The 20,266-nt window shown below is 42.9% G+C and overlaps 1 protein-coding gene across 2 annotated transcripts; it reads right to left on the reverse strand.

Moving 5' to 3' along the window:
* SLC26A5 (solute carrier family 26 member 5) lies at positions 1 to 19,630 on the reverse strand. 2 transcript variants are annotated; one of them, XM_054399412.1, is made up of 18 exons: positions 19,446 to 19,630; positions 17,768 to 17,907; positions 14,617 to 14,727; positions 13,907 to 14,088; positions 13,242 to 13,406; positions 11,175 to 11,327; positions 9,918 to 10,000; positions 9,675 to 9,822; positions 8,386 to 8,499; positions 8,004 to 8,081; positions 7,039 to 7,134; positions 6,174 to 6,280; positions 5,018 to 5,087; positions 3,271 to 3,363; positions 2,294 to 2,416; positions 1,267 to 1,479; positions 967 to 1,021; positions 1 to 477 (listed from the first exon to the last, which is right to left on the reverse strand). In XM_054399412.1, exons 1-18 carry the CDS (start codon positions 19,598 to 19,600, stop codon positions 344 to 346), a joined length of 2,220 nt encoding a protein of 739 aa, XP_054255387.1. In that variant the 5' UTR covers positions 19,601 to 19,630; the 3' UTR covers positions 1 to 343. The 2 variants fall into 2 exon arrangements, with proteins under 2 accessions (XP_054255387.1, XP_054255386.1); XM_054399411.1 differs by having other exon boundaries at positions 2,306 to 2,416; positions 19,446 to 19,606.
* Between the last annotated feature and the right edge of the window lie 636 nt (positions 19,631 to 20,266).

Raw genomic sequence — 20,266 nt, forward strand, 5'->3', positions numbered from 1 at the left:
GCAGAACGATGTCCTGCAGGATCCTACCTCGCAGTGAGTTAAAGTGCCCATTTCTCTCAACAGGACTAGGAATGTATCAATGTCACCTTGTCTACTGAAGTTTCTGGTCTTGCATAATTTTGTGCTTGTATCTTGTTGAAAGGCTATACCCTGACTGAAGGAAAAAGTACAAGAGCATGAAGGCTTCCACTTCCTTATCCGTGCTTCCTACAGAAAAAAAGCACCACCCTATACCCGTAGATTCAAAAGCCTTGGGCTCTCTTTAAACTGTGCAAATTAAATGTTCAGAGTCTCCATCAGCATCCATTTGGCTTCCATTCTGCTTGATTCCACTCTTCAGATGTCAAAGTGAGTCTGTGAAGCAGCCTTGTCTCACTTGGCAAGCAAGGACAGCATCATGAACACTGTGAAACAGCAGCTCTCGTGTTACAGTGGTATCAAAGAAATTCAGTCTTGTCAGTTCCTTCATGACAGGGCCTACGAATGAAAAGCAAACATAGCAGCAGGGCACAAAGGGAAGAGCAGAGGTGGAAATCAGATGTACCTCAGCAAGGAGTTAATGATGTGTTCTCTTGTCTTTAATTAATCCATTTAAAAGAGCCAGGTGCATCACACCTTACTCCTAGTCCAAAGAGGTAAGTCTATGATCCAGACACAGAGAGAGACCTGCTCTTGGCAGATGATACCACAACTCCAGCTATCAGAGCCTTGGAACATTTCAGCCTTTTTTCCTTGGTCTCTTACTAGGACAAAGTTCAGTGTGGCACAATTTGCCTCATGGCACTTACTTGGTCAGGTGGGCATATGGGTTTGCTTCTCCTCAAATCTGGTTTTAATCCAGTCCTTTGTGAAGTGAATGCTGATACTACTGAGAAACCCAGCAGCAGAAGATTTGGGGCCAGAGTGATAGAGACCAAACACAAGCTGTCCCATAAAGCTCACAAAGAATAAACCATCTCAACTCACCACTGCAGCTGGCAATGCAGACAGAGATACCAACTTCTTTGTATTCTTTTATAATCTGCAACAGAGCAAAGCTGGAGTTAAACACAGGCACTCTGAATGTCACAATGCTGGGAGATGGAGCCCAGTTACTGTGAAAGCTGCACTGTGCCCAGTGTGGAGCTGAAAAGAGTGTTACACAGAGCGGAAACTGATCAGGGGGATGTTGGACTGTGGCCTTTACATGTTACGTTGGCAGGGTCCCTGTTAGGTGTCTTACAAGATTTCTATGTTTTTTTCTGGAGGAAAAGAAGCCCTACTTACCGATTTTAGTGTTTTTGCTCCTACTGAATCCACAAAGTTGACTGGGGTGAAATCCAGAATTAAAGAGTGGATGTTTGTTTTGGGCTCCACAAAATTTTGATGCTCATCAGGAGACACATCTTGAACACCAGCATCTGCAGATCCAAACTTTCCATTGACAGGTAACTCATCATTTGCTATCTCATGTTTTAAACTTGCTTCCACGTCATTAGTCTGGGAGAGACAAGAAATGATAGCCAGTGCTTTTGCAGAGGAGATCCTTTCACCTGTTCTTTCAGCCTTTGAAAGCTGCACAGCTCCTAAGTGCTACAAACACTGGCTTTCCATGAATCTTACCTACATCAAGGTTTATTCTTGTATGCCCAAACTTTCTACAGTCACATACAAGCAGCTCAAAGCTGTTCCCTTAGGAGTAAATTAACCCAGCTCCTTCAAACATTAACACTTACTCATGATTTTATCCCACCTCCTTACCTTACCCCTGCTGAGCCCATCACGGCTCAGGGGTATATTCAAAGGAAGCAACAGCAATCAGGCTCTGAAGTTAGGCACGGGGTTGGTTCCCCCATAGTAAAAAGCATGCACCAGCAGTGAAATTAAACATGCCCAGAAGCACAAGCACGTTCCAAACGACCCTCCTCAGGGTGTCTACCTCACTTCACTGTGCCAGGATCAGTAGTACAGGTGGCACCTTTCTATTACAGGGGCTGCTAACTCCAAATAATTTTGTTATACTTTTTCTGCATGACTACTCCAGGCCTGTTGGGAGAGGCAGAAGTAGGGTGCTTCTGATTTCTGCTGACACCATGTGTGTGAAGGCTCTGCTCCACTGCGTGCCACCTGGATGCAATTGAGGTTCAACACAATTACCCAGTCCAACCATGATGGTCCTTATGTAGCCTGGCTGCACGGCACAGTGCTTGCTCCCTAAGCTACCCCACCTGAGCAGCACTCTGTACAAACAAGAGCAGTCACACCAGCAGGAAGCAGATGATAGCTGACTGATAGAGCAAGGGTCAATATTTGCTGAAGAACTCACTAGCTTCAGCACTGCTTGCTTTTTCTGTGCATTTGCTGCCTTCAGCTCCCGGGCATGCCTCTTCTGGGCTTTTCTCCTGGCTGCTAATAGGACGCAAGGGTCCACTCCAGTCTGTCATGAAAAGAAAGCACCATCAGAGAACATTCAGCTGCAGTATCAGCACTGAATTAATCACTGTCACAAATTTGAACCACAAGCCAAGGCTTTCTTTGGTGGGGGTGATAACAGAACAAAGTAAGAAGGAATAATCTTGTTAAGCACTTTGTTAGCAGAATGAGAAGAAAGGCATCACATCTGTTCTTGAAATCAGAGAGTGCTATGGGTGCTGATTTGAGTGCAGAGAGCAAAGGGGAAGAAGTGCACTTGCTAACACCTCTTGTTTTGTGCAGAGCAGCACCACCCACCTGTTTGGTAAAAGACTCAGCATGGGAGCTACAGAGAAACGTTTCAGAAGTTAGTAAGGTGCAATTGCTACCAGGTCAGGCAGTTCTGCCCTTAGCTACTCCTGTTCCTGCCATTCCCACCCAGTCAGACACTAGTTAAGACAGGAGGTGAGCTATCCTCTCTATGCTGCTCATGAGGGGCATTGCATCACCACAGTAGTCTTATGCTGTGAAAAGTTTGTCACCCGAGAAGGAAGCTTATCCTCCCGGACATTCTATTTTCAGTTCAGTAACTATTCATTTCCTTCTGAAAAAGTACAAATGTATTTGACCAGTTTGTGTTCTGCAGCCACCAGACTTTCCATTCACAGGCAGTCAGTGTTAACCTTACGCTTTGTCTGTTTATTCCCTCCCACCATGTTGCTACTTCCTGAGACGGTTTGCAGTTGGCTGGAAGGTCCCAGGCCACAGGCCTAGGAACACTGGGCTAGGGGCTACTCTAAAGGAGCTGACAGATGAGCATGTTTCAGAAGCCAGTTTGAATTCTCAAGACACAGACATTAAAGAATTTGCTTTACTCACCTTCTTCTTCAGTGCACTTGTGTATGACTCACTATTGGCAAAATAAAGTGATGCATTAGCTTGAAATATCTTTATTCCAGGATATTCTTGAACCTAAGGAAAAGAATATTTGATGTACACAGTTAAGTATTGACTGCACTGAAGAACAGAACCTGTGTGATCACAACACAGACGAACAGGCAGCAACCCAACAGCCAACCCTGCATGGTTACTGGCATGTCTCAGATCAAGAAGGTAGCACTGTTGTGAGCAAAGGCAATCAGGAGATCAGAGCACTGGTGCCATTAAACAGACAGAACAAGTCTCCACCAGCCACTCTGAAAGGTTACCCTTTCCTGGTGTAGTACTGCACAGGATGAATATCATGTAATATTTCTCCTCTATAGCAACAAAAGGTGCAGCCATGAAAAGGAATTAAATATGAGCAGTTCTCTGATGTTGCTATCTGCAGCTGGTATTGCCACAAGGAAACCATGCAGATCTGGGAATGCTTCCTTTTAGCTTCCTTTTCTGCAGGCATGACGACTTATTTCTATCCCCTTTTCTGTCTGCCTTCGTCTGTCTTGTTTCCTCATGTACCAAAAAAGAGCCTGTCAAACCTATGGTTTTAAAGAGGCCTTCAGGTAGGTGTTGAGATCACTTCTTTCCTCTACACTAAAAGAAGTCACCTCTAAACAAGCTGGGCTCTGACATTTGCCATGCAAATAGTCTGGCCAGCAGCAGAGATGCAGCCTGCCATATGCTGCTGAGCTGTCTTTATACAAGGGGAGGAAAGGCTGACTGCATTCAGGTTGACAAAAATGGGCTCTCCTCTCCTTCGTGCACAGCTCTGGACATGCCCACATACCCATCTCACTCAAAGCAGAACTGCTGGTGAGGAATGTCTTCAGACTACAGCAACACCTTTTCACCCAGGTTTCTACTGACTCAGCAAGGGGGATGCAGCCTTCACAGCAGCATCCCTAAGAACACGCAGAGAGTGCAGAAAATTGTAGGTACTGTTTGTGACTAAATACAGCATGTTTATACCCACTATCCTGAGAATATGCACTGCTTTCACCAACTTCTGAACAAAATGGCATTTAGAAGCAGCTAAGTGCATGGAAAGCAATTGTGCCCTCACCCATGTATATTTAATGAGCAAGGGATGGGCAAAGGCAGGGAGCTGCTATTTTAAACGCTAAAGAACATATTGGTGGATCCTGGGTTCTGTGGATTCCATGCAATACTGCCACACAAGTAAGGGAGGTGGCCTTGCATGCACTTGTATACATAGCAGGTGGAGCAGTGGTATTCTGAAGTAGAATCATAGAATCAGTCAGGGTTGGAAGGGACCACAAGGATCATCTAGTTCCAATCCCCCTCCATGGGCAGGGACACCTTACACTAGATCAGGCTGGCCAGAGCCTCATCCAGCCTGGCCTTAAACACCTCCAGGGATGGGGCCCCAACCACCTCCCTGGACAACCCATTCCAGGGTCCTGCAAGCCTTGCCATTTTGTACAAGCTAGTACAGTGGAACTCGTCTAAAGGTTACTGTGATCAGCTCTTGGTCAAATGTACACGCAATGCAAAAAGCCAGCACCTTGACCAAGATAGCTTGGCCTACCCAAAGCACATTTCTTTCCCTTCTCTCCAATGCAGGTGAATGCCTGGCAGACAGCACTGTATGAGCAGCATGGTGGGGCTAAGCAGCAAGCTGCCTGCGCTGTCTAAAACTCCCCAGTGTGGCAGAACAGAGCCCTACCTCTTTGTACTCCTCCACATCGCAGTAGATGTCAGTGCCAGGGATTGGACCGAGGAGTCTGTACTGAGGGCTAGGGAGAAATGGAAGCAAACGGATCAGTACCATCACGTACCAGGTGGAACAGGGAGTGCTCAGGACAGACTGAAACTTGGTTGAAACGGTCTCTTCACAGTGCAAAGGGGCCATTTGGTGACTAGGTGAGTTAGCTTCTGTCAGTGAAAAAACAATTTCTAAACTCAGCACTGTAGTGCTGATATTTTCCCAAAAAACCAGCCCAAAACAGGGCAAATTCTCCTTGGCATGAACTGGTGCATCTCCTTTGACTGTCTTGCAAAGATGGAAACAGACTGGTAGAGAACATGCTGCAACTTCAGAGAGCCACTATGCTCTCAGGACAACACCTTAACAGAAGTATATTGACATTTCACAAGCAGTGTGACAGCAAATTACTGCTGCATTTTCAAGGACAGAACCATACTGAAAAATACTCTGTGCAGAGTGGAAGTCTCAGGATTTGGTTTCATTCCAGTGCAGACTGAAAACAAGACTTTTACACATTTTCCACCCAGGTGGCCCAGACCTTGGGCCTGGGAACTTCACATGACAGTCCTGTCTACATATGCAAGAAATCAGTTTGCTGGAGACCAGGAAAGCTTCACAGTAAAAGCATTGTCACTTTGAATGGGGAAAGAGGTGAAGTGATTAAAAAAACAAGAAGGGCAGGCACAATTGTTTGATCCATTAGAACTTTTTTTATAAAATTCCTTCACATTCAGCTAGTAATAGCCTGACACAACTTCTGCTTGACTGGGACTATTAGGGCACAAACTGTAGCCATTTACTGAAACTGGCATCAAACAGACATTAAGTTCTACACTCTGGGCATCAAAAAGAGTAAATATGAAGATGAACCAATACAGGAAACCAAAAATCTTCTGTTTATTGAAATTCCAAGTTCAAGCCTTCTAGAAATTGTTTTCAGAAAAACATGAGCCCTGGATCAGAGCCACAGGGCATGACCTATATTATGAAGGAGATTCTACACTGCATGCAGCTGGAGAGGGCAGAAAGGTCTTGTGCTTCTTTGCAGCCCTTCAACAAACAAACCCCCAGAGCAGATCAGCAAACACTAATTTTGATAAAAAGGAAATCTGACCTTTGTGTTCGGTAAATAACGGTTATCATGGCAAATGCTACTGCAGTGAGCAAACCATAGTCTAGTCCCAGCAACAGGGAAGCCACAAAAGCTACCACCCAGATGGCCTAAAATAAAGAAAAGGTCTCCATTATTATTCATCTTCTTATGCTAACAGCAAAAACAACAACATCATTCAGCCTCAAAACCTGTGTACCATTCTGTTCAGGAACAGGCCACTATGATCCATCAAGACAGACTGCAACTGTCTTAACCTTTCAGGAGAACAGAGAAGCTCAAGGGGCACTAACAACAGCTGACAAACTGGCACATACTATCGCCTTAAGTGCTGCTCTCCAAGGAATCCTGTGTTAGCAGCAGACTCCAAATACCTTAGGATGAATATCTGAAGCCTGCAAACAGCTCTTGCTTACTTCCATCATTCAGTTAATCCAGGAGAAAAATGCCACCAAAATGTTCCCACTGATACACTCTTAGTTCTGGTTCCCTCCAGCCAGGTTTTTTGTTTGTCTTAAAAGATGGAGAATACCTTTAAGTAGTTTGTTACTCTGTTTTTCAAATTCTTCCCAGACACTTCCACAGCCTTCAGAGCAGTTCCTATAGCAACACTGCAAAAGCTTTGCTTTTATTGCAATCAAACTACTTCTGACCTGAGCTAAAGTTCGTCGAACCACAACAAAAAGTTTCTTGTCTGCAACAGATCACTTTCGTAGGGTACTTACAGCTCCAGGTCTCCTGTCTGTCTGCAATGCTACACCAATTTCTAGCTTCTTGGTAAGTTTCTGCCCTGTTTTGGTAGTTGGGAAGAGGAGAAGCAACAAATGTAATACAGTAAAATACCTGCACTGAGCTGTGCACAACTCACCAGCTCAATCTTACTGGTTCTCCAGAAATGTGCGACATCTCCAAACTGTTTAAACATTCCCTTCAGGTTCACCATGACAATTGCAGCCAGCACTGTCTAGAGGTATTACAAAAAATGCAATTTTCAGAAGCAAAATAAACCCAGTGCCAAAGAAGACCTTCACAGCACCACAAATAACTGCATTTCTGTGCTTCCCACTGAAATAAACCCCAACCTTTCAGGTAGTTCAGTGGAGATATGCTTGGTGTCAGCATATCCACTGAAACGGCAAGAGGCACTCTGCCCTGGCAAGAGAAATGACATACTGCTGAGCAGTTAGAGTGCCTGAAGCAGCTGGACTCCAAACCCAAATTCAGTTTTTCTACAATATGCTGCAAAACTCCTGCAACAGTCACATAGGTGTATGCCAAGGTACACCCAGAAGAAGAAACAGGAACTACAAGTTATCCTGTACATGGCACCAGAAACAAATTCCTTTTTTTTCTCAAGTCAGAATGTATTTATTCACATAACTATATTTTTATATGAGTAACTAACACCACAGCAAAATGAACTCATGATGCTGAGCCATCAGTTGGCCCCAATCTTTTCCTAGCTGAGCTACTACTTTATTTTGACTTTTTAACCTCTTCCCAGAATTCCTGTGCTGCAAACAAATGTGGCCCGCAGTGATTATCTTCCTGTACTTGGCATTGGTGAGGCTGCACCTCAAGTACTGTGCTTTGTTTTGTGCATCCCAATACAAGAAGGACATTGAAGTGCAGGAGTGTGTCCAAAGAATGGCAACGAGGCTGGTGAAGGGTCTGGAGAGTGGATCTGATGAGAAGCAGCTAAGGGGACTGGGGTTGGTTAGTCTGGAGAAGAGGAAGTGAGAAAATGGGAGATCTCATTGCCCTCTGCAGCTGCCTTGGTACTACTTAAAACAATACTGAAAAAGCAATGCCCAACTGGTAAATCTCCCTCACCTGTGGAAGTGGTTCAAAGAGGTATCCAATGGCCACAATTACCAACAGAACCATAACTGAAGAGAGAGCACCTGCAATCTGAACAAAAGAACCCAGACATCAGTTCTGTGCCCCCAGACAGCAGTACTGCTCACTAGCAAATCTCTCATGCTTCTCACAAGGAGCTGTTCAAGTAACTTTTGATGCTTCCCGATCAGTTCACCCACTGGGGCTGTCATGAAGCTTTCTGTCCTGGTCCAATCCATATTTGAAACAAGGGAAGCTCCAATTATTACTTCTGCTCCGGCAGAGAAATCTGGCAGTCCAGTGAAGCTTCAAGTCTTTAACTCTGAAGCTCCGAAAAGCAAATTTTTTTTTTGGCTCAGACTTTGGGTTTGCATACCTGAGTCTTCCCACCAGTGCTTTCCTGAACAAGACTCCGCGACATTGAGCAAGTGATAGAAAAGCTCTGGAAAAATGAGCCCACAAAGTTGCATATTCCCAAGGCAATAAGTTCCTGTATTAGACAACAGAGCAAAACAGCAGGCAATTATAGTTGGCAATTGTACAAAGCTGGAGCTAGCCATACAGATTAATTACCCCAGCTTATTTACAATGTTTTCCAGCAACCTTATTGTAGAGAACAAGCAACCTCATTGTAGCTCATACTTGTAGTTCTCACACATGCACAAGCTGATGCATGTTAAATCATCTGTTAAATAAAGTATCTGATCAAGTGCTGGAAACATTTCCCATCCTTAGCTGTTACAGTAATGAATCAGACGGAAAACTAAAATGAACAACAGCATTGCTTCTTTTAAGGATTTCTTCAACTTGAGGATAACTTGAATATGAACTCTGAATATAGATGGAAGATGGCTTCTCACACAAGCACTGGCCTTTGCTTCCTCCCCTCAACTATCTGTTTAATACTGCTGCAACCAAGAGCAGCCTTGGCTGTGTTTCCATGGGTGGCAATCCACTGTTTTGTTTTTTTTTTTTTCATGTACATGGGTCCACTGCTTCATCAGGAATTTCCTACCTCACAGCTGTTGTCATGGTGAGATTTACCTCCTCAGGCTACTCTGTATCCTGCTGTTTGTAACTGAATAAGACAACCAATAATCCAATTGCAATATTGATTCTAAAGTGCAGAGGAAGGGCAGAGCATGTGAGAATGACACATTGTTTTAGCTTTGGAGAGTCCCTAGCGACAGCCCCTGTCACCTGTATCATGATCCAGAAGCCAGGTAGGGTCAGTTGCTGCCTCACAAAATGTCAAGCTGCCTATTTGCAATAGGTGGGAATAAAAACAAACTAGAAAACATAACTGGAACTTCTAAATCTTAGATAATAGTTTCTTGGCACCAAAGGTACTGTATGTGTCATAGGGGAGCATGATTCACTCTGTTAAAGAAAGCAGAGATGAAGTATCTGCCCATCAGGACAGCAGGCTAAGAAATGTCTGTCCAAGTTTCCCAAAAGGAAGCTAAAAGTGAAACTGGTTATTAAAACACAGCCAGAAGAGAAATTTAAAACAATTCCTGACATTTAAACGTGTAGGCTGTCAGAAACCTAACTTGATTCCACTACTAAAGAAAAACTTTTTGTTGTCCAAGATGCCATTCTACTTTAACAAGGTAACAAAGGTATTACTGAGAACTGTCAACACAGCAACCCCAATACTTTTACCTGATTCCCATCAGTGGTGTAACCATGCTTAAGAGCAAAGATCTTGGCCATTGATACAGCCATTGAAAATCCAACTATTGCTATTGCTATTGCATCCACAAATATTGCTGGGATGAGCCGAATCTCAGGAACTGCTGGTGCATGTAACCTTGGAGATGAGATAAATAGTTACAAATTCCAGTAATAAAAGCTACATGCCACACAGAAAAGGTAAAGTCTGAGTAAGAATGTTATCATCCCTACCCTTGAGGAATAGTGCCAACAACATCCACTCTGTAGGACTCACTCAGATTCATGCCAGCTGAAACTCCTGTGCCAATAATTACCTAAAAATCCACAAACAGATTTGTAAACATCAGCTACAAAAAGACTGAACCACCAAGAGAACAAATAACAGCTGATTACGAACAATGCACACAAGAGATTACATTTATTTGTCCATCCGTTTTCTGAACCTTAGCAGGTAAAGAAGCAGATAAAAAGGAGGATGCACCAGGATTTTCCCTTCATTATGGTGGGCCCCCGTTGGTTTTATGCAGTTTTCTTGGGAGCAGTTAAATGGAACATGCTGTGGTCTGAATCACTCCAATTCCCTTTGCCTGAGCCAAGCTCAGGAGGAATAGTGTGTGCTGGGAAATTAAATGCAAGGACAAGCCAAGGGTGTCTGTGCTGATCTTTCTATGTGCAGAACCTGCACACAATCTGCAAACTGAACTGGTGCAGAGCACTAAATGGGACAGGTGTAAAGTCACTTTGCTATTGCCTTACTACCCAACAATACCCTACTGTACCACTTCCATCATCTCTGCACAGCATCCCTTTCCTTTGTTCCCTCTGCCTAGATTCTACCCATACCTTCAGTTATTCCCTTTCTCAGCTCTGGTTCTGTGCAGGCTCTTTGAGGCTCTAGTTTTCCAAGAATTCCTTTATAAATCCAACCACTTTTAAAGGTGAGAGGTTATCTGAGATATGGACTAGTCTGCTTTACCCGTGTGTATTTCAGAGCACTCAATGCTGAGTCAGTCTCAGAGAAAGCAAGGTTATCAGTAAGTCCCACTGGTTTCTGCTCTACTTTCTACCACTGCATTTTAAAAAGCAAGCAAGCCCTGCAGAACCTCTGAAAGAGGCATCTGTAAGCACCTTCCTTCAGGAGAAGGTTTCAAGCTCTTGAACTTCAAGTGGTAAATGTCCCTCAGAGGCATGTCTCCCAGAGCACTATTCAGGTGCCAAAACTCTAGGATAGTGGGTTTCACAACAAATCTTTCCCTACCCACTGCCCTAGGGGCTGTGGGTGTTAAACTGGGTTTTCAGTCTGTTTGGGGGCTTTCCACATAAAACTTGGGCACATCAGTCCCTAACCTTCAACTGGATCAAGCATCAAATTAATTATGTTCATCAGAAGTTAATCTAAAATCAGTAAGACCTGTCAGAAAATGAGATAGGTTCTGCAGCTATAGAACAGTTCTATGATTTAGTTGTACAACTTCACAACTGCTTTACCACAATGATCTCCATGGGAATAGGAACTGGGAGCTTCTTCTTAAAGCGGAGATTGATCTCCTTGCCAATGAACAGCAGAACAATGCATGTCAGTCCAACAATCAGTGCAGCAATGTTGGTGGTGGTGATTTTTGAAAGCACAGCAGCTATGCTCTGCAACACAACAGAAGTGTCATAATTACTCTTAAGAAAACACAACTGTCCTGGAGTTTTGTCACAAAAGAGAAAATTACAGACTGCTGTTCAGCTCTGCCTTAGTCTGCACTTACAAGCACAGTGAATCAGTGCCTCACCAAAATCCCCACTGTTCCCACAACACACAGAAGTTAGGAGTATCTCAGGGAGGGAGATGCAATCTTTTACAGTATCAGTCTTCCTGAAACAGGGCAGAACAGGTCTAAACTAAACCACATCTCTTATCCTCAGCATTTTTACACATATTTTATACTGGCCGCTACTTGAAAGCAATAAATGCAAACTCCTTCTAATACTTTCAAATATTCTTTGGCAAGTCACATCTACTTAGAGCTGCAAAAATAATTCTAAACCAATAAAGCTTCTGATACAATTGCTGAGGTCACCATAGCAATATGATTAAGTAACAGTGACCTTGCAGCACTGCTGAACAGGCCTTTACTCCAACTATCTTTTGGTTGAAAACACTGTTAAAAGGATGTTAGGAAAGAGAGCTTGCTGGAAAACACAAGTTGCTAGAGTATAAATGATTCCTTTACCAATTACTCCTTCTTACACCATGTTTATAAAACTTAGACAACTGAACTCTGGAGAGGTCTTTGAAAGAAGATGCACAAACTTTTCTACAGACAAAAGGGAAATGTCAGCAGCTATCAGGATTTTATACACTGAAGATGTCCCGGTGGAACATTTTGAATGTACATCTTTCCACTTATTGGTGTGGCAGTTAGTGCATCTGGTCTGTGGATTCGTGAACTAACCAGCAAATTTCAAAATTGAGCGTTAGTGAAGCCTTGTTTCCAAAAGATTTGTTACACCTGCACAAAAATAAAAGAAAGATTCCCACAAAGTATTTTCTATAGCCTCTATGTAGTTGAAATCCTGAAGCTATGTTATTGTTGAGCAATCAGGCTGCTCAAAAACTTGGGTTTTAAAAGACATCTGAGATCTTCCTTGTTCTTCTGCAGAATCAGAGCACTGATTTTACGATAACAACTTGGAGCTTCCTAGACTGGCAGGTAAATCAGGTTCAGATGTATTTCAACTCTTGTTTGTAACAGCACAAAAAGACAGCAAAAATATAAACTTCAAAGCTTTGGTTGTGACTTCAGTTAGAAACACCCCTTTAAACAAGTAATTGTCTTTTTTCAGAGCACAAAAGTCAATTTTACATGCAAGTGAACAAGAGCTTTTAGTTTTACTTAAGTCTTACTAACCAAATGAGAGCTTTACACTGCATAGTTTTCCTCTGTCCTCTCACATCACTCTACTAGACTAGAAGATCAGGCCATGAGCTGTGTCAGAAACTGGATCCCTACATGCTCTGAACAATAGTTTTAAGGCTTAGGATCTTCAGTAAATAGCAATGTTTTACACTGACTCTCTTCATTTCACAATATTTTTCCCACTATCTAAAGAACAGGCACATGGATATGACACAGCATTTTGTGTCCAACCACACCACAAATCAGCTTACAAACAGGTAATGAAGAACAGTCTCTTCAGGAATTGTGAATGAAATTGAAGAAATAAGGTTTTGATAATAACATTTCCTAACTTTGCAAAACATGCCTGGTCTTCAGTGAAACCAGTTAGTAGCACATTTTCCCCTGATGTACATTATCTGTGCATTCAGTGAACATTATCTGTTCATGTTACACAACTGTATTTAGCAGAACCCTAAAATCTGCTCATCTCAGATTGTGTTGATCTACCAAGCTGCACTTTAAAATGCTCCTATAATGCTCTGGAACTTCAAGGCCTCACACCTTGTGTCAAATACTGAAGCATTATCGTACTTAGGGCCAAAAGAATTTTTGAAAAAAGGAAAAGGCTTAAGTGCTAGTAAGTTTAGTAAGTGCAGTGACTCACATATACAACTGAGAGGGGTCCACTGTATCTGTTAGTCTTAATGCCCAGGAGATACTTTAACTGGGAGGTGAAGACATGGACTGCAGCTGCAGTAGTAAATCCTCGCACCAAAGGCTCCGTCAGATAGATGGCTACAAATCCAAATCGAAGAAGACCTAAACACAGCTAATGAAAGAGAGAGATATATTCACAATCTGACTCCCACTGCAGCCTAACATCAGCACTATATAGAACACAGGCCACAGGACACCTCTTCTTACCTCGATGGCCAGATAAGGCAAACCTGAACTCAGCCTTTCTAAAGCCAAGGCTCAGTAAGCAGCCATCAATGGATCAAATCCTCCATGCCACTGGCAGGTGCCATGGAGGATATGGGTAAAGATAGGTGTTTCTATGTATTTTTGGGCAGATTAGAAATAATAAGGTTGAATTTTGATGATGACAGGATGAAAGGAGAAGGGGGGGGGTCCCATTTTTCTCAGTCGAGCCAAGATGCCAAAGACTTGCCTCCAATGTATCCTTCCTCACTTTATGTGTATTCTACATAGTGCAGTGCTGAAGCACAACTCTATTAACAGAAGATCCACCACAACCCAGCACCCTTTGCATCTGCAAGTTTAGCAGCAGCATCTGACCTTGCCCTTTCACAAACTGCAAGCACATACCTGGATAATTCCTGAAAGAAAAGCGAGAGTCACAGCTACCTGTACCCTCTTGGTGTCCCTAGCATGGTAATATTCAAGAGAGTCTGTAAGGTTGGTAGAGTTATAGCCTAGAGAAATAATTTCATCAGGCACTTGTCTCACAGCAACACCACCAACCATCATACTGATCACTGCAAAGGTACCTGAAATAAAAATTAGGAGAAAAAGATTGGTTAAAGTTCTGGCAGGATTTTTTTCCTCAGGAGTGGTTCTTACTAAGCTATATGTAGAATTAAACTACAATGGTGCTTTCTACCTAAATACTGTATTTTTTTAGTGCCCAAATCTGCTCCAGTATTCAGCATCATTAAAGCTAGTTGGACAGTGAGCATACACGTCTACAGTAAGTAACCACTATCATTTTCTTCTATTCCAGTTTCTATTACAGAAATTAAAGATTCATCCTGGCCAGGCTAACAGTTGGCTGCAGCAATAAATCATAGTTCAGGAGTGCACAGCACCCGTTTCTAGAGCTAACCCAATAAAAGGCACTCTTCTATTCCTTCCTAAGTAGGAATGATAAATCAACAATAAAGAATATTGCTAGTGCTGGACACATCTGTGTTTCTCCTGTTCATTTAAACTTGAATTTATGGAAAACAATTTTAGTTTCTATAACTTTAATAAAGACATGCACACACACAGAGTTTCAGCTATTCACACAGATATACCTATTGATATGTGCCTGGAGGTTCCAAAGAAAGTATACAGAAAGACGGGATAAAATGAAGAATACAGGCCAAAAACTGGGGGAACAGCTGCCAGCAAAGCATAAGCTAAACCTGCAAAATAGACACAAACATCTATGTCAGGCAAACAACAGAAAGAAACCATCTGAAGCAAAAGGATTTAGGCCTACAAAACCTGCACTCACCTAACAGGAAATCTAGTGACGTGCAAAAACCAAGAAGTCTTGCAGGGGTACTACTACATGTAACACTGCAGGGCAGTGCCTAGAAACCTGCTGGTTTGAGTCAGAAAACCAGAGGCCTCTAATTATAGGCCTGTGTGCATGTCTGCATGTATCTCTGTGCACCTCTGCAGTCGTGGTTCCTCCTTTGTGCTTGTAAGTGGATCTTAATAGCTAACAAAGGCTTCTTGTTGCTTTTGGTTTTATCTGTCAAAGAATGTAATCAGAAACACCTCCTTTCTCATCAGACATGATCTTTAGGGTAATCTATGACCGATTAAACACTTCTCTCCTCCCTCATCCCAGAACGAGTGGGATGACCTAACAGTTTGTTTCAGCAAAACATGCTCCAAATCTGTAAGGTCATAGAACTTACACAGTCTGGTATTCCTTCCCAACATGAAATCCTTTGGGCTATTAAATCATGCAGTGGAAACTGCATTCCACATTATTTCTATCTGTCAGGTGCACCGGCAAGCACAGCAATGGAGCTGTTGGGGAGCAGCTTGAAGGGATGCCAAGGAGGGATGTCCTCACAGTTCTCCCTGTCTGTGTGACTGAGTGTGCTTATCATGGGGTCAGGCTCACAAGCACATTGGGTGCACTATGTGATATGCTGCGTGACTGTCCCAAGCAGTTCCAGCGAAGTCAGTAATTGTGCATGGCTTGTGTTAACACCAGAACTGCACAAACAGGCCTAAGAAAACACTGCATCCCAGCTTGGCCAGGTTCTCTGCACCTTCACAAGTGCAGACTCATGACACCTGAGAAAGCCATGTCTTGTTACTGGGGCAGACTACGCCAAGTTAGGACCAAAAAGCTCAACAGTCTATTGCAAAATACAAAAGGAAGCAATGATTCCCCCACCCTGGAGAGCTAGTGATGCTTGAAATCACCTCTCCCTATTAATGCATTTTTAAATTGAAAGCTAAACCATCAGGTCACAATGAAAGAACAGAACCAGGAAGGCATTTTCTGTGCCATCTAAGTACTCTTGCACAGTATAGCAGCTCACATGGCCTTGCTCATCTCTCAGCAATGTCTGAGTCCTAATCAAGAATCCATATTGCTATCAGAATTGGACTGATGGTATACCATTTACACTCTCATAGCATCCCACACACGTTCTCTGTGCCAGGGGCTACCTGTCATGCTGAAAGTAGCAGCAGTACACTTGGTACTGTAACAGCCTGGCCTTTAATATGGTGATGAATTAACAGTACAAGTGACCAGAACCGAAAAACAGTGGTTTCAAAAGCAGCAGGGTGGATCCGTATGAAATGCCTGAGCTGAATACCCTTCTATTCATTTTCCTTTTCATTTTTGCTGGCATTTTTAAAAGCTGCCAGTGCCAAGGAAATGAAGAGATATTGACATGACAGGAGTTCATGGCTTAAAAACCCTGGTCATTGTAGTTCTGCCTGGAATGATTCCCAGGCTTCTTGGAACTCATGCTTGTTACCCATTCCAGAAAACTAAAGTTCAGCTAGAAAGGGAAAGATTAGGAGCACTTTAAGGACATGTCTGCAGCCACCAAAGGATAGAAAAATATTTAGTTTAAAACAAAATCACAACCTTAAGTATAAAGTTCACTGGCAACCACTTAAATTTCAGGGTCCTTATGTGGTCATCACACAAACTGTGTTTCAGTATACAACTAATGCTTGTGTCCAGTACATAACAGATTTGTCTGCCAGTTAACGATATTACTTATCAGTTAAAGATAAGCTGATGTTTTCACTTGTGTAATAAAAACCATCCTTAATTATAAAAATTTGCACAACCCCAAAAAGCTACAGAAATAAAGAAGGGAACTGCACAGACTGTTAGGATATTCCATAATGGGTACCCCTATTAAAGTTCAGGCTTCTTGGACTTAGAGATTAATTCTTTCAGACCTGCCTCAGATTGAAGTGGAATGAGTGAGGTGGAAACATGCAATAAGCCAAGATGCAAGCAAACCTATTCATGTTTAATTACATTGCTCTTAGCATGAGGACTTCTCTGGCCTGGGCTCTATACAAGTTCAGGAATTCTCTCTGCTCCAAGACCTCCCAGGGAAATCTACCAGGACTGCAGCAGCTGTTGTGACACTGTGATTCCCACAGCAGTGATGACACCCCATAATGATACTGTGCAAAAATGCTGGCACTTTCTAACCCAACAGCAGTTCTGAAACTGCTGACAGTAAGGTGCCAGGCTAACAAAAGAGTCACCAAGTTGACACACAGAAAACACTGGTTTTGTCTTCTCCAGAGCCTCCCCCTGCTTCAGAGCCAGCCCCACCTTGGGGAACAATTTCCAAGAAACTAGATAGGCACTCCACAGATTTGCAGTCTTGTTACAGAAGATACTTCAATTTATTTCCAACATGTAAATCATTGCCCACTACTATGGTTCCAGCTTAAACTGGGGACTTCTAGCATTAGGAGAAAGAGAGAGCTCAGTCTTTGATTTCTTACACACTCTGGTCCAATTGAGTTTGGTTACTTCGCAACAGCTGTTCTCCTGAAATATTACATCCCAGTGGCTATTAGATCCTGCTGCCCTCACTACATCCACATGGCTATTAGCAGGAAATCTGCTACAACTTTCAGGATGAGGTGATCAGAAAGTAATTGGGTACATTCAGCAAAGGTTTAGACATGCACTTCCACAACTGTGAAAAGTCTGTCACGGAGAGTTGTTGGCTCTGATCAGAGAAATAAGCCTCTTTCAGAATTTGCTGCCCATGACTGACTTGCAGTTTTAAGGGAAACACTACTGTGGGTTGGTCTGCAAATTGCTCCACACACCCCACTGCAATACACATCCTATTCTCTCCAGCACCTCTTCAGGAAGCCAAGCACTACTGTAAAAGCATACAGAAGAAAAGCAAAGAAGATGATAAATAAATGCAGAGAGATACTAACCTTGAGGAAGCTGCATGACCCCAGTGCTTATACCTGAGATAATGTCTCCCAGTAAGTATTCCTTCACTGGGTAACGGGGAAGCCATTGTAAAATTGGTAGGAAACTGTAAAGATGAGACTTGGCTTTCTTAGAAGAACAACTGAAAACACAAAACACAAGGAAAAAGTTAGACACTAGCAGAGAAGAAATGGGTCCAAAAAATTGTCTTTGATCCTATGCAGGGAGACAATGCTGCTAAAGGTAGGCTCAGCTCCCTGATCACAGCAAGTTCTGGATAAAGCTTAAGTGCAAGTATGACTGCAGTTAATTTAGTCCTTTACCACATGTTGGTTGTTGTATGCAAACCACAGGGAACTGGAGAAAAGAATCACTGCCTTGTGAGGCTGGAGGTCAGTGGGAAGTACTGTTCAAGCCTGTGCACCAGTGGCAGTCATACAACTCTTTGCTGAGATCATTCCCACCAACAGTCCCCTGAAGATAACTTGCTTTCTGACAGGGATTTTTGCTCAAAGTACTTTGCAAAGCTATTTCCTATTTTTATTTACTATCTGCATGCTTCATACTTACTTGATTATAATATTTTATATTATTAAGCTGTAAAACCCCCCAACTATTCTTTTACTACTGGTTGTTACTATGACTGATACTGATGGGTTAACTTCAAGGCTATTTGAGAACATAACCATTCTTTGTCCTGAAAGGCTCTGAAGCCAGGTCTAACTGCTCCCTTCATCTCTTAGTAGAGTTCTTAACCTTCTGAAACCCTGACTCATGACAAATGAGCAGAGCCAGGAAATAGATCTCTCTAACCAGTGCTGCCATGCATCATGCTTTGGCTGTGGCTTAACTTTGGGTAAAAATATAACACTGGGATCACTGAAATGCTTTTCTGTGCAGGGGAACTGGAAGAGAACCGCAGAGATTTGTTAACACTTCCCAATTCTCCTGGGACTAAAACTGCATGGTGAAGAAGTTTACTGCCACAAGTGAGAAAGGGGCTAGAGTCACCCACACTTCTTCATGTTTTAGCATATTGACTCACAAAAAGTCACAGCTCAAGAGGAGTTGGATCTACATATTTTTTCACCCAGGACAGGTAAGATTTCTGAGGTGGAATTAGGTACCTTTACCAAAGTTTCTCTTCACTATCCTCTGGTACCATAGAGGAGAAGTTTCACAGTTAGGGTCAGATGACACTTAGATTCCAAGGCAGCTAGTTAAAAGCTACAGAATGCCTCCATTATGTCCTTATTAGGCTAATAATTTAGATTCCTACACAGCTGCCATTCATCTCCATTCTTCTCCTGTGAAAGGATCATCTGAAATACAAATTTGGCCATTAATATCTCCATGAAAAAAGGGCAGATTTTCTTCCTGGGTTTTATGAATTCATGGCATGTAATTTGACTAATACCTCACATTCCCATGCTGCATATTTATCTTCTGAACTTTGATGAAGCTAATCCAACTAATTTTACCAACATTCTGTAATATAATCATGTATTACCATATAAACCACATATAGAACTTAATCACAATCCTGCTGAACAGTCAGAGTAGAACTAGTGCTTTTTACTTTTGGATTTCTTTGAAGAGCTTCTTACCAGCACTATGCATGACTCAATTAGGAATTAGCACATTTCTAACCAATAAATTAACGATAAAACAAAACCCTACCGACAAGAACGTGCAATCCTCTGCCCTAAAGTCTGAGGTGTTCTCTCCCGTCTGTGCAGCTGTCCTTGCAGGAGCTCTTGGGTATACACTGGTCTCTCCACATAATACCTCTGTGTTTGCTCAAGTGATGCTTCATGGTCTTGAGCATGTTCCATAGCTGATATCAGGAAGCAGGAACCAAAGAAGAAGAGCTCCACAGTCTCCACTAAAACACCTGATTGCAGACAAAAACTAGTTTGGTGACTTTTTAATGTCAGATTTGTCATTTCCTTGCAAAGGATGTATTTTGACAAGCTAGAGACAAGAACTGTGGATACAGTTTAAAAGCACAGGCTATCTGCATAGGTCCCAGCTGACTGCAGATTCACAAACGTGATGTCCATCTACAAGGGCCAGAAGGAGGACCCAGGGAACTACAGACCTGTCAGTCTGACCTCAGTGCCAGGGAAGGTCGTGGAGCAGATCACCTTGAGTGCTATTATGCAACATGTGCAGGGCAACCAGGTGATCAGGCCCAGTCAGCATGGGTTCGTGAAGGGCAGGCCCTGCTTCGCTATCCTGATCTCCTTCTACGACAAGGTGACCCACTGATTGTGTGAGGGAAAGGCTGTGGATGTTGTTTATCTGGACTCTAGTAACACATTTAACACTGCTCCCCACAGCGTCCTCCTGGAGAAACTGGCTACTCACAGCTTGGATGGGTGGACACTGTCTGGATGGCCAGGTTGAAAGAGTGGTGGTGACTGGAGCAAAATGCAGTTGGCAGCCATTCACAAATGGTGTTCCTGTGACTGGAACACAAATGGCTCAGTGCTAGGGCC

The sequence above is a fragment of the Indicator indicator genome, chromosome 3 (genome assembly GCF_027791375.1).
Source record: "Indicator indicator isolate 239-I01 chromosome 3, UM_Iind_1.1, whole genome shotgun sequence".
Taxonomy (NCBI): Eukaryota; Metazoa; Chordata; class Aves; order Piciformes; family Indicatoridae; genus Indicator; species Indicator indicator.

Coding starts and splice junctions, on each gene's coding strand:
- SLC26A5 (XM_054399412.1), bottom strand. CDS start 19,600: ATGGAACATGCTCAAGACCATGAAGCATCACTTGAGCAAACACAGAGG. Junction 8,500..9,674: donor ACACCACTGATGGGAATCAG/GTAAAAGTATTG, acceptor TGTCTAATACAG/GAACTTATTGCCTTGGGAAT. Junction 7,135..8,003: donor TCTTTGAACCACTTCCACAG/GTGAGGGAGATT, acceptor TAATACCTCTAG/ACAGTGCTGGCTGCAATTGT.